Genomic DNA, 13,449 nt, shown 5'->3' with positions numbered 1-13,449 from the left:
GAAATGAGATCATTAAGGTCAGTGTGAGCTTGCATGGAAGTAAAGCACGCTGTGATGGAATGTTTAGTGTGTTGACTGGCTGCGGTAATAACTCTGGTTGGCGCACTCTGTTCCCTGCTTTTGACAGCTTTGGTGAAAATAATAGGCTGTTTGTTTTCTCTCAGATCACCTATATATGATTGGGGACCTTCTACCTGCCCCTGCAGGGGAATATGCTGAACCTCATTAAAAACTTCTCCATGTGCAATCTTTCCCCCTGCTGTTCCAAGCTGGGAAATCTCATATAATTATAGGGGGAGATGATTGTGTAGATATTGGAGGAGGTATGGGAGGCCGCTCAGTCTTATCAGGTGGATGTTTCCAAACAAAGTCAGGTGATCAGACTTCCCTGGAGAAACCTGTCAGTTCTTCTCTCATTTCATCTCCTGAATCCCCCACACAATGGCATGGCTTATAAATATATGCAGTGCAGTTGTCCAAAACTAAAAGATAGGAAAAAAGCATGGGGGATGAAACATGAAAGGATATGTCCTTCCTCACTGAGTTTGTTTGGGATATTAATTTATTTAAATAGGATGTAGACAAATATATCAGGTTCAGCTTATCTTATTGAATATATGCATTGGGACAACCCCCAGCTGAAGGAGTCTGTGGCACACTTCTTCCCTGGAGAAGCAAACAGAAATATGGAAGAAAAGATGCAAGGCCAAGAAAAGCAAAATGAGGCACCAGACAGTGTTCACACTGCCTAGAGATCTGAATATAAAAGTAAAGACAAAGAATTTCTCCATGCTTGATCAATTGAGCTCATTATGATGGGGAACACTCTTAAGTAGGGGATTTGGGGAGATTTATGCCGAGAGTATGCGGGCCATGTCTGAAATTTATTCTCAACACCTGGAAGAGCTTAATCTTGAGGGGAAAGTGTGGAAATTGAAGGAAAATAGCCAGTGTTCTTCCATTCGTCCAAAGACGAGACCGGACTTATGCAAAACAGCCCATCACCTCAAAGTAGTCACATGGAAGTAATGAATGTCTATCAATATTTTTTAAACAGCCATGATAGCGGATTAATACTACCAGTCCCCCCCACACCCAACACAGACATACACACACACTCACACCCCATCTCTCACAAGAATAGCTAAGCTCCTTATTTATTTTGTAGGCGCCTCCTGAAGTTTCTGTGGCCGTGTTTAAAATAAGAACCAGTGTGCGTCTGAACCTTGTAGGGGTAGTCTTGGCTCTCCTCAGCAGGCTATGGGATGCAGTGATTCAGATGTTTGCTGAGATTAAAGGGCAGTATTGCATCTCCCACAGCAGTGTGCTGGCCTCTCATCATCTCCTTTGTTAGCCATCATTCACCTAACTCTGTCAGCTGCCGTCATGTTTGGCCTCTAACAACGGTCGGTAGACAGTTAGATTGCATTTATTTGTCCTTCTGCAGAGTTTAAATATTTGACCGTGCCTGGTGGAGATGCTATAAGAGGCTAGCGGCATGGTTGACGTGCTAGGATGTTTTTTTCTGTCCTTTTTGGCTGAGCTGTAAAAAACCTCATGGCACTTTTATGTGCTCATTAACAATACACAATCAATGGCGTAGATTTTTCATCTCCCCACTCTGTTTATCTATTTGCCTCATTATTTTGGATGAGTGACTGTTTTGCATTTGTGTAGATGCATATTATTTGTACACACTTGTCAATAGACAACAGTTTGTTTTTGAAATATGATTTTGTTTTTCTTGTGTGTGTGTGTGTGTGTGTGTGTGTGTGTGTGTGTGTGTGTGTGTTTGAAGTGACGTCAAGTGCTCAGACGAAAATGTGTGTTTGCTCGCGGACAAATAAAGTGACTCCAAATAAAAAGCCCCTTTGGAAGTCCGGATAACTAATCATTTTGACAAGCACACATTAAACACATTACAATCCAGGTCAGATGTTCTCCCTGTCACTTGTCAAGGGCTTTGTCGTGTTCCCTGTGTAAGTGCACTTCATTTCACAGGAAAGTTTTTCTCCTGGTACTACAAGTGTGGGTTAATAACAGGACGCTTTGCATAAAGTGACAGTGGTTTCTTGAATTTTGCATTGGGTGAAGGCAGCCTACGCCTATAGTGCTTAAAGAATGTGATTTTTTGTAGTAGTGCGTAGTAACAGTGGTCTCTCTGTGTGTGTTGAGGAATATGGGAATCCTTTTAATGTCTCACATGGCACTCTGCCGGAACTAAGCATGGTATTTCCCCCCTCCCCCTCCGCACTTGAAATGGCGATGAAGGGTTTTTTAAGTGTGCTTTGAATGATGCACTTGTTGCTCATTTCTGTTCGGTATGCACACACACACACACACACACACACACACACACACACACACACACAGTAGCCTGAGTGTGTGGCGATACAGTAGAATTCAGGACAAGTGTCCCATTGTGGGTGAACATAAACCCCATTGTGTTGCTGTGGGAGTCCTGGCAGTTTGTTCATTTCGCCAGGCTAAATGAATGCTGCTGAAAAGCGCCTGTCAGTGTGTGTTCACTGGGGAAGAGTTGCCTGCAGTTCTAAATGTGCTCCTACTCCTCATTAAGACTGGTTTCCTACGGAGGATCCAAATATAGCTTTCAAAATGTGCGCAAGGTTGAAAAGTTCCCTCTGACCACTTTACTGCAGGAAGCAGATACAACTTGAATTGGAGATTTGGGCACTAGGAGGACATCAAACGGTGCCAAACTCATGTTGTTTACTGACATTCACTCCAATTTTCCCTGATGGTATCATTGTTTGTGTTCAATAAACTTTTTTCCTCTGTCACATTTATTGATTTACATTTCTTGCAGTATGCTTTGATCTGACAGTTCTATTTGTAGAGATGTGACCATAATACATTTTACTCTTATCTTTTTAATATTCTTTTCCTGCTTAAATGAAATGGGTCCTTTGCCAAATGAAATGTAGTTGCCTCAGCCAGCAATTGCTTATTTTTTCAGGTTTGGAGGCACTGTGATATTGCCTCATATATGACAAGAGTCGAGAGCTACAAACACCAGTGAAATCTAGCACTTCCCCATTGCTCCCTCCTGTTGTGCTAACAAAGTCTTTTCTTTCTTTCCTTTTTTTTTCCTTGCAGGATATAGACCCGAGGCTGAACAGGATTTGATTCTTCTGCGGAAGAACCACAGCAAATGGCTGCTCTGTCTGTGTCACCGGGGTGGGCCATTTAAAGGAGTCGCCCTGATGAATAGATTGGAGTGGAAGATGTTGCCCCTGCCTGAATTGTGAAATCAGTGGGAAATACCACTCGCCATGCAGACAGCCTTTTGAGGGTTTTTTTGGCAGCCACGTGTCAGGCAGACCTTTTAGTTTTTGCCTTTGATCTTGCTTCCTTTTTTCACTTAACCTGCTTCCCTCACTGGCCCTGCCATTGGATACCGACTGCACTGCTGCCAGGTGCCAGCCGCCTTCCACGTCGAGCTGAGCCACTCTGCCCACCGTCTGGTGCTGGTCTGGCGCAGGTGGTGCCCGTGGTGGAGGAGGCATGTTGCCACAGCGACCCTGCCGACTACGGAGCGCGTGTAGTGCCATGAGGCCTCGGATAGGATTTGGCTCGGGTGCGGATCCAGCCTTGCTGCTGTGGGTGTTGGGCTTCGCTCTGCAGGCCCTGCTGGTGGCCGCACAGAAACTGGACGAGACGGACCCGGTGGTGACCACCGCCTACGGGCGGGTGCGGGGCTTCAAGAAGGAGCTCAACAACGAGATCCTCGGCCCCGTCATCCAGTTCTTGGGCGTGCCCTACGCCGCGCCTCCCACGGGCGAGAGGCGCTTCCAGCCCCCTGAGCCCCCGATCCCATGGTCCGACATCCGGAACGCCACCCAGTTTGGCCCCGTGTGCCCCCAGAACATTCTGGAAGGCAGGCTCCCCGATGTCATGCTACCTGTGTGGTTTACCAACAGCCTGGAGGTGGTCTCCTCCTACGTTCAGGATCAGAGCGAGGACTGCCTGTTCTTGAACATTTATGTGCCCACGGAGGATGGTGAGTTAAATGGCAGGGCAGACACGAGGCTTTGGCGAGTGCTCACCTCTCCTTTTTTATCTTTTGGTTCTTTGGGTTTAAGAACTCCTCCTGTCTGTGCTGAATGTGATAAGTGGCAAAACAAGCATGACCTCTGCATGTCTTACAAGCATGCCACTGCTTTCTCTGTGTGTGTGTGTGTGCGTGTGTGTGTTTGTTTGTGTGTGTATGAGTGGTGTGTGTGTGTGTGTATGTTTGTGTTTTTCTGTCTGTCTCTCCGTCCGTGTCTGTGTGTGTTTGTCTGAGAGTGTGGCTGTCCATCTCTGTCCTAACCCCCCCCCCCCCCCCCCACCTCCTCGCCTCGTAAACTCACCTCCCACAGCACGTCCATCCAGGTGAATCCGGCTCCTCCTTTATCCCCTTAGTCCACCCCTGTCCACCAGTGACCCATCATTTCTCCATTGTGTGTGCAGGCACAATGAAATGAGGTCTTTAAAATGGGGAATCTTACAGTAACAGTACAGTAATAATGATGGTGACGTGTTCATGATGATGATGATGAACATGATGATGACAGTGATGATGATGATGATGATGACAGTGATGATGATGGTAACCATGGTGATGACCTAAGACAGCGAGAGCCTCTCTCTTGTTTAACTTCCTTTTTCCTCCTTCTCACCCCCTCCTCTCAGTCAGATTGTGGTGTTGCATGCTCCTGTTGTCTTTGATGGGGCTCCATGTTATTTTTTAGTCTTCTATTCATTTTGCAGTAAAAAGAATATCCAAGGAATGTGCCAGGAAACCCGGCAAGAAAATATGTAGAAAAGGAGGTATGTATGCACTGAAAATGATCAACTGTAACAAGGACAAGATCACCCCCCCCCCTTCTTCTCCCCACCACACACACCTCCACAGGAAGGGGGGTTGCCCTCAGAGGAAGCCAAATGTGTGTCCTAAAGAGGCATCACAGATAGATTGAATACTTGAGCATCTCCTGTAATTGATGACCTCAGTGGAGGGGTTCACAAGGGGAGACGCTGCAGAGACTGGGATTAGATGGGTAGAGGTTGAACTTGTGGAGTCGAAGCTCAATTAAAAGAGATGGTATCTTGATTCCATTGGTCTAGGCAGGCTGTATCGATCATGGCTTCATCAAGATAATGTCAACACTCAGCTTTGTACACGTGCATACACAGACGCACTGTCTCCCTCTTCTCTCTCCCTCTCTCTGTCTCTGTATCTCATACAAACACGCACAAATACTTATGTCATTGTATCACTTCTCTTCTTGTTCCATTTTCTCTTTTAGATATTCACTTTACTTTACTCTCTTATGTCTCCTCTCTCTTTCTCTCTGTTTCTCTTTCTTTTGTTCTCTCTCGCCCCCTGTCCCTCGGCTGTCTCACCCTCTGTTTGCCTGGCACTCTGTGTGTGTCTCTCTCTCTCCATTCCTGGCACACTGTGCCCGGCAGATGTAGTCACAGTGCCCTTGATAAGGGATGTGTCATTAATATGGCCCCTCTGCCGGGGGGTAGGAGGTGTGTGTGTGTGTGTGTGTGTGTGTGTGTGTGTGTGTGTGTGTGTGTGTGTGTGTGTGTGTGTGTGGGGGGGGGGGGGTGCACTTATTAAACATTCCTGCTGGAGAACACTACATTTACACACAAGATCCCCTTCAACCTCTCTCTGCTCGGTGCCAAAACAGCCCCGATCCTCTCTTCTCTGACTCTCCACCTCGTTACCCCGTTGCCTCTTAGCCCAAATTCTCTGCCCTTAACTACGGCTCTCCACCGCCAGAGCCGCCTGCACCCTCTCCCCCCCTCCCGACCTAACTGTCACCCGCTGGACAACAAATTATCCTGCCAGCAAACAGACGCAGTGTCCCTTTTCGAGCCCTGCTCTCTCTCCTTTGGTTAGCGAGGGAAGGTTCAGCCGTGTAGAAATCTGTGTTCCACTCAGGGTGCAGAGGAATGCGTCTTTTTTTCAGATGAAGAGGGAGAAAAACACAGCATGACATGCAAATTATGCTGTCACTAATGATGTCTCCATTTCACGTGGTGCTGAAGACAACTAAAAAAAGGTTGTGTGGTACAGCTAGTGTAGGCTATATGCAGTGCCTGATACAATACTCCTCTCCCTCTCAAATCCTTTTTTCATCATCGCTTGAATGTGTAGGCCACACAGTGTGGAAACTGTTGCAAACATGCTGTCATATCTGCCACACTTCAACTGGTGAGCCTAGATTTTGCTGCAAGTTCTACAGATAACTATTTTGGCTATAAATAATATGTCTTTGCTGCCTAAATAGGAAGCTAGCTGTAGACGAAAGTATTATATTAAGTTTGGGAGGCTTCTGGCTTCATGCATACATAAAGCATCCTGAAACCTCTATGCAATTGCATGTGGATAGAGATCACAGTGCCTCAAGCTGCTGCCTGTCTGCACAGTTTAAATTTAGACTGGGCTCCAGTTAAAAGAAAACATGTGGAGGCATTGCCGTGCACAGTTCCTCCTCAGTGAAATGAGACATGAATTAACAATATGCCACAGAGCCCAGCACAGGGACCACACATGTGAATGCAGGTGTTAGAAGTGAAACAGAATCACTTGTGGCTGAGTTGCTCCTCTGCAGCACTTTGATTGCTTTGAGTGAACTTCTGTCGCCACATCAAGTAGCCATTGTTATAAGATTAATCTCTGGCAATGTATGAGGGGTTTCCTTTAAATAGAACAATGGCTGGAGGAAAATGGCACAGCCAAAAAAGATTGATATTAATGGAAAATAAAAATGGAATTAATCTGACCCTAATCTTTTGCTGTTGTGTAGGATCTAATCACGACAAAGCTAGTGGCTTAACCGGGCAGCACAATTCTTTTTGTCAGAAAATGTTGCATGGGTTTTTGTGTTTGCCTGTTCGAGCCGATATAGCAAGTAGTTAAAATTTAATAGTGTAAAGTTGGTAGCGTATTTACCAAAGCAATGTTGCATAAACGTGATATTCAGTATGTCAGCAGCTATTTAATTTTGCAGTTTGCAATGCATTTTTGCAAGTTGAAAAAAAAAAAAACCCTCAGGGAAAAGTGTTGTTGGCATTGTGCCGTTAAAAGGCGGAGCACTAGGAGTATGGTGTAAACACATGAATCTGATGGGCCTCTGTCAATTGGGGCCACTAAAATGTGCTGTTTAATAGAAGCCCAGAAGTGATTGATTGAAGCAAAGTATTTTGAATTTCATGAGCTTTACTATGCTGTTTGTAGTCAGGCATGTCAAAATACTGAAGTATTGCATGTGGGTTGGTTGTCATTTTGATATTTGCAGCCTAAAACTGAACTGTTGATCAACTTCTTTCACATGTATTATGAAACAGAAATATATAAAATTATTCACATGTAAGCAGTATACTGATGAATTATTGAATCACCAAGTTCAACACTTCAATATCTCAAGTGGTTGCCAGTTATTTTAGACTCACATTTACATTTTCACATTTATATGCCTTTTCCTTTTATTGCTATTCCTGGTTGGATAGACACTTTTTTAGCATTATTTGTCACTCTTCCAGATATGCGGCATAATTATAATGTCAATGGTGAGAATCATCAAAGTGTTGAAGATGTTGACGAAAAACTTTAAAAAAAAAGAAACATGCAGATCAGTAACATGCATTAGACAGCAGCAGCAGTGGCTAATATGTATATGGATTTTTTAGACCTAGGTTTGGCGTTCATATTGTGTTGCAGTGTTTTGGCAGTGCACCCTGAGGTGTGTTGGCTTACAAAGGTGCAGTAGCTATTTGGGGCAGAATAGAAGCCTGGACAGTCGCAGTGGGAGTTTGGTCTTATTTGCCATGTTGGAGCCTAGTGCCAGCGCTAGTTTTAATATGATAACCCTGGGCACTATTTGGAGATGTCACACAAAATAATAAAAAGCTAAGACATGCCTGACATGGTTGTCGATAATGGAGCCTGCCCTCTCTTTTCTCATTCTCTCTGTCTCTCTATTCATCAGTTTCTCTCTCCATCACTTCATTTCTCACTCTCGCTCCATCCATCGCTCCCATCATTGCAATCTCTCACCCTTTCTTTGCATCCCTCTCATCCACTCCTCCCTCATCCTTCTCTATCCCTCCATCTATCTCTCTCTCCCCCTCAGTTTGTCGGCATTGTCCCAGTTTCTGAATGGTGGGGTGGCTCCTGAGGGAGGTGCCAGGCTCGTGCTGGTTGCCTCACACTGAGACAGGGATGGATTTGATGGCCCCGCCAGTCCTTCATCTCCTCTCCTCTGCTTGGGCCTCCTCCTTTTCCTCCTCCTTCTCCTCCTCCTCCTCCTCCTCCGCTCCAGCTTTGCAACCCCTGTGAGAGCTTGACTGTAAAACCTGGGCAAAAGTGCCTCTCATCTTGGCAGAGAGAGAGAGAGAGAGAGAGAGAGAGAGAGAGAGCAGAAGCAGTGCCCATGGGTGAGCCGGGAGTGTGTTTTGCCGCCGTGTGTCTGGTCAGATCCTGCTGTGGCATCAGGGGTGGAGAGTGTTACACTGGCACCGTTCTAACATTGGCATCATGATGGCACTCTTGCATGTTCACCTCCCATAGCCAATGTCATCTCTCTGAAATCAGGCATTAAATAACTCTGTGGCAATTCTGTACGAAAGTGTGTTATGTATAAGAAAATGCAGGCAGAGAGTATGTTATGTATGAAGAAAATGCAGGCAGAGTGCTCTTCATAAAACCCTTCAGAAGTACAACCAATCAATGTATCTATGACATTGTATTGCCTGGTGGACTGAAGACATCCATAGGAAGCAATTTTCTCTTATGTTGAAGTGCACTTAGACAGTTTGAGTGCTAGGGCTGAGAGTAGCTGTATATTTTTTATAATCTTTTTTACTTACCAACTTCTCCTGAACCTTCTTGTAAATGTAAAACATTTTGGATTATGTAATTGCTCATATCATTAATTTAGCCAACATTGTTTTTGTCCTTAATTCTGAACGTGAAAAGTGGACAGATGCTTTTTGTAGTCTTATCAAAAATCTTGGCAATATCAGGTTGGGCTGTAATGAAAGAGATGGAGCTTGATTGGTCGAGAGCACTTACTGTAGTAGTGAGTAGTTAATAACAACTTTACTTTAATAAATAATGTATCCGCTACTGTTTGTTGCCTGAAAAAGGCTAATGGGATATTGCATATACATCCAGCTGCAGTCTCTAATCTTCTCAGAGACATTGCATCATATCTTAAGTTTTCATGAATTTTTAAAATGGGTCATTTGAACCACAGAATGATATTTTTTCCCATGAAATAACAGTAACAATGCCATTGTTGTGGATTTGTTTACTTTATTACTATACACACTATATTACTATAAAGTCTCCTTTCAAATAGGCCTGTATAATATAACGCATATACTGTATAAAGCTTTTTCTATGTACTGTATGGTAATGAGGCCTTTTGAATTAATCGTAGACTGTCCTCTGAATTGAAAGGAGTGGGTATGGTTGCCTACACAAAGGCAACCCATAGTGCCTTTCATGAGATTGTCCTGTATCAAACAAAGTAGTGTGGCACTAAGACGATTATGGTCCTGTGCAGTGTCAAAAACAACATGGCCTTTTGTTTTTTTTATTTGGCACTGAAAGCACTGGACCCATTGCCACTGCGGCGTTGCCAGAGAGGCCTGGGTGAGGATGGCGCAAGAGACTCTCTGGGTGATAAAATGTTTGGACTGACAGAGCGGCTGGCAGCTGTGATGGATTCTACTCGGCCAGAGCGGCGTAGCCGGGTTAAAGGGGCAGGCCGCGCGCAGAGCTCGACGCTCTAGTGTTCCTTATTAAACGCCCACTGGATGCCTCTGTGTGGACGCAGAGCTCGACGCTCTGGGTAGCCGCCAGTTGCTCTCACAGACTCCCTCCTGGCACCTCTGCTAAGAAACTTAATGAAAAAAAGCAAAAAAAAAACAGTTGTCCTCATTTGTTTAACAAGAAACCGCTTTATTAATAGAATATGATAAATTGCTCATATTCAAGGTGTATCATTGTGATAGATAGGTATTCACTGTTTTCAAAAGGAACTTCCCTAGTGTTCAATGCATACTGGCATTTAGGTTGCTGCCTTGGCAGAAATGTGATGTAAACAGATAAGCTGTCAAAGACAGACATACATACAAATGAATAGATTAGAAAATGAGTGACAGATTAGGTTTTCAGACATTGACTATACAGTTGGACCAATTGGTGCAGTATTTTTACTGAAAGTACCTAGTGCTAATACCCCTGACATATGGTTCACAGTTGATCTGATTAACATGTTGACAAATTGTTTAAAAAAATGTGTTTGGTGGTGTGGTTTGGCAAGGACTTAAATGCTATATTCAGAATAATTATATTATTATCTTTTCCTTTTTTATTTAAAATTTGATTGCACCACTTCAATTTTAAAATATTGTCAGCTATATATTTATGATCACCATGATACGACAGCTTGCTGCTGTCAGGAAATATATTTTACTTTCATACATGTATTTTTCACAATCACGGCAAACTCACATTTCACATTCTCACAATTTATTGTGTTGTTGTTATTATTTTACACTGTGTCACAATTTTTAAACATTTGTTCAGTCTAATTCTGAAACTCTTCAGAGGACTGCCAATTTGCCTAAATTACAATGTTTGTTAAAACGCCAAACGGTCTGGATTAAACAGACCGGCGCATGCTATGCTATGGTTGGCCACGTTCCCAGCTGAGCACAAAGCATTTTCTCATAAAGTAAATGACAACCGTTGAACCTGGAGCACAGGAGAAAAAAAGAGAGGAATTGGAGCGACAAGCTGTTGCAGATGGCTGCTCTGCTGGGGAATCTAAGTAAATGCAAGTTTAACCTTGAACTGACAATAGGAGAAGCACACTTGACCCAGTCTCTGTGGCTAATCAGCCAGCCTGCCGTCAGAGTGATACAGAAGGGGAAATAGGAGTAGGTGCATTCACAGGTTTCAATGGAGAAAGATTGGCACAGATTAACATGTCGTCTTTTTCTATGATGTCTCAGAAAATACATCTTTATGCCTGTTTACTTTTAAAGAGAAGAAACCACTGTGATTGGGTGTTATCCTTCAAATGTTCAGTATAACCAATCAACAACCAGGGAGCAGCATAGAGACGTTGTGAGTGTGTTTAGCAGTACACACACCATTTGAACACTGCCACTGGGTTTTCTGAGGTAGTGTTGACTTAATTATTTATATTTTGCTTACCTCACTTGCCTTGTGTGGAAGGGGCTGCAGGTGCAGGATGACGGTTGAAGAAGGAAAGGCAGGCCACAAATGACCAGGCTCCATGGTTACAATCCCCCCTTTCTCCACAAAACCTTTTATTATTGGCCTGGAGTTAAGACCAGTAATTAGTTTCACTGATGGTCAGAAATGTGACTAATTGGAATGTAAGGCCTCAGCCAGTCAAAGGAATAGTTGGCCACTTGCTTACACAGGCATACACAGCCCATTACGAGGCCAGACCTCCCCATGGCAAATCGTTGAGATTTTTTTGTGCAATAGACACCTTCTTGCCTCTAATTAGAAGAAGGCCATCAATAACTCATCTCTCCCATCATTAAATATATTGGCATGAGTGCAGTGCCCCAACAGTTCAATTGCTGTATCACTCGCTTGCAGCAGCTTCCATTGTCCTTGTTGCAGTACTCGCCATTGAAATCGGGGTCATACTGCAAACTCATGTGGGTAGATGTACATACCCTACATACACTACTTGGGTAAAAAAAAAGATCTCGGTATTGTCAGTCAGATTGCTTTAACACTCAGAAGGATAGACTGACATGAGCAGATAGGACCACAGCATATCTGTGCACCCACAAGCAGTGTTGAAGTGGTGCTGAAAGAGTTTGGTTAGACGTTAGGCTTTGGTGGTGCTGTGCATCTCTGAAGGGGATCACCTTGAATGTTAATGGAAGATTTTGTACCCACTGGCAGATAGTTCTTTTGAGTGTAAGGACAGGGCTGGCCTCCGTTAAAATGTGGAAGGCTGTATCTGTTTTTTTTTTTTTTTTTAATGTGAAGCCTGTATTTTTAAACGTGTCCAGAAGGCACATTCTTTACAGTGAAATGAAAGGGTGTTGACACTAATGATATCATGGCTAAAAATATGCTGACGCAGTTTCACAGAGATGTGAAGGAAGCTCCTCTACTGCATTAAACTACAGTTCATAAATATTTTTTTAAATATAATATCCCTCTTTTAGTCAATAAAAGGACACAGTGAACTCCCCCGTTGCTCAGTGGTCATATGTTTCATGTTATTTTGTGAGGGGAGTGAGATCGATGCAAGTTCATAATTTATACCATATTATATCCAGAGGTGAAATGAGAAAATTCACTCCCCTCACTTTTCCCTCAGTTCTAACCTATAAGCTTATATCTGAATAGGTATTAATGTATCATTTAAAATTATTTTTCATATGAATTATGAACATTAACATATTATGTGCTTATACTGTCATGCCTTTTTTTGGATACATCACAAAAAGTTCAGCATCTTGTTTGAAGGGTGAGCATAGCACCTTGGCAGGTGCAATTGTTTGTGTTTGAGTATATCTGAGTGTGTGAGTGGGAGTGTGCCACATATTTCTGTGCAAATTCTGGCACCCTATTCCCCCAGCCCTCAACTCTTTGTTTCTTTCATTTCATGCACAAAAGAAAATAATGACACATTTCTGTCATGTGGCTGCCATCCCCTTAGGCCCTTCAGCCAATCATAGAGTTTGATGTGGTCCAGGGAGAGGCAGGCAGGGCTGATAGAAGTAGGCACTCATTGCTACCAGACAAAGCCCTTGATAGATCGTAGCTGCTGGCTGCTACCAACAAAGCAGCAGTGTCACCATTAATATTAATTCAATGAGGAGACATTCTCATGAAACAGCTTAGACGGGTGTAGAAAACACACAGTATACAGTATCTAATACAACCAGGACAAATAGTTGAGTATTTCTTGCACATAGTGTGATTCAAAAGCAGTGTTTCATTTCTAGAGGTCTGTTTCTATAAGCATACTCCCTAGCGCTTATGTAACACTCTAGAATCCAGTTGAAAGGCAAACTTCACAGTCCAGCCTGCATCCTGCTGTCTCACTCACATGCATTACTTTTATTGAGTTACTGCATGCTTGATTTTTTTCAAATCTGTCTGAGTTTTCCTCCCATTTTCCTCCTATTCCATTGCTTTTTCTCTCTGTTTGGCCAACTTTGGATCTTCCTACTCAAAACTGCTTCGAGCTGGGATGTGGCACTTTGTTGTTTCTTTTATGTTTGTGGGTGTTCAGTGCAGAGGCTCTATCGGCCTGCCTCTTTATGTGTGAGTGCAGAGCAGAAGCTCTATCTTTTTGCTGTGTGTGTGTGTGTTTGAAGATGCTTGTGAGGAATCTGAGCATAACTGAGCTAATG

At 43.5% G+C, this 13,449-nt stretch overlaps 1 protein-coding gene across 8 annotated transcripts in view; it reads left to right on the top strand.

Annotated features, from left to right (window-relative positions):
• The first annotated feature begins 3,900 nt into the window (after window positions 1-3,900).
• The window catches only part of nlgn1 (neuroligin 1), a 142,097-nt gene continuing 132,548 nt past the window's right edge, over window positions 3,901-13,449 (top strand). For 3 of the 8 annotated variants that reach the window (XM_076276127.1, XM_076276169.1, XM_076276110.1), the window contains exon 1: window positions 3,901-4,021. In XM_076276127.1, coding sequence (XP_076132242.1) covers window positions 3,916-4,021 — 106 coding nt within the window. In that variant the 5' untranslated portion in view covers window positions 3,901-3,915. Of the gene's footprint in view, window positions 4,031-4,773; window positions 4,834-6,957; window positions 6,966-13,449 lie in introns of all 8 variants that reach the window. The other 5 variants (XM_076276160.1, XM_076276134.1, XM_076276141.1 and 2 more) reach the window with 4 other exon arrangements.

This window comes from Alosa pseudoharengus, unplaced genomic scaffold (genome assembly GCF_046254945.1).
Source record: "Alosa pseudoharengus isolate Yale_2024_CS ecotype anadromous, Long Island Sound unplaced genomic scaffold, YU_APseudo_1.1 YU_APseudo_1.1_scf_11, whole genome shotgun sequence".
Lineage (NCBI taxonomy): Eukaryota > Metazoa > Chordata > Actinopteri > Clupeiformes > Clupeidae > Alosa > Alosa pseudoharengus.
Note: the sequence above shows the minus strand (reverse complement) of the source record. Positions and strands in the feature narration are given on the sequence as shown.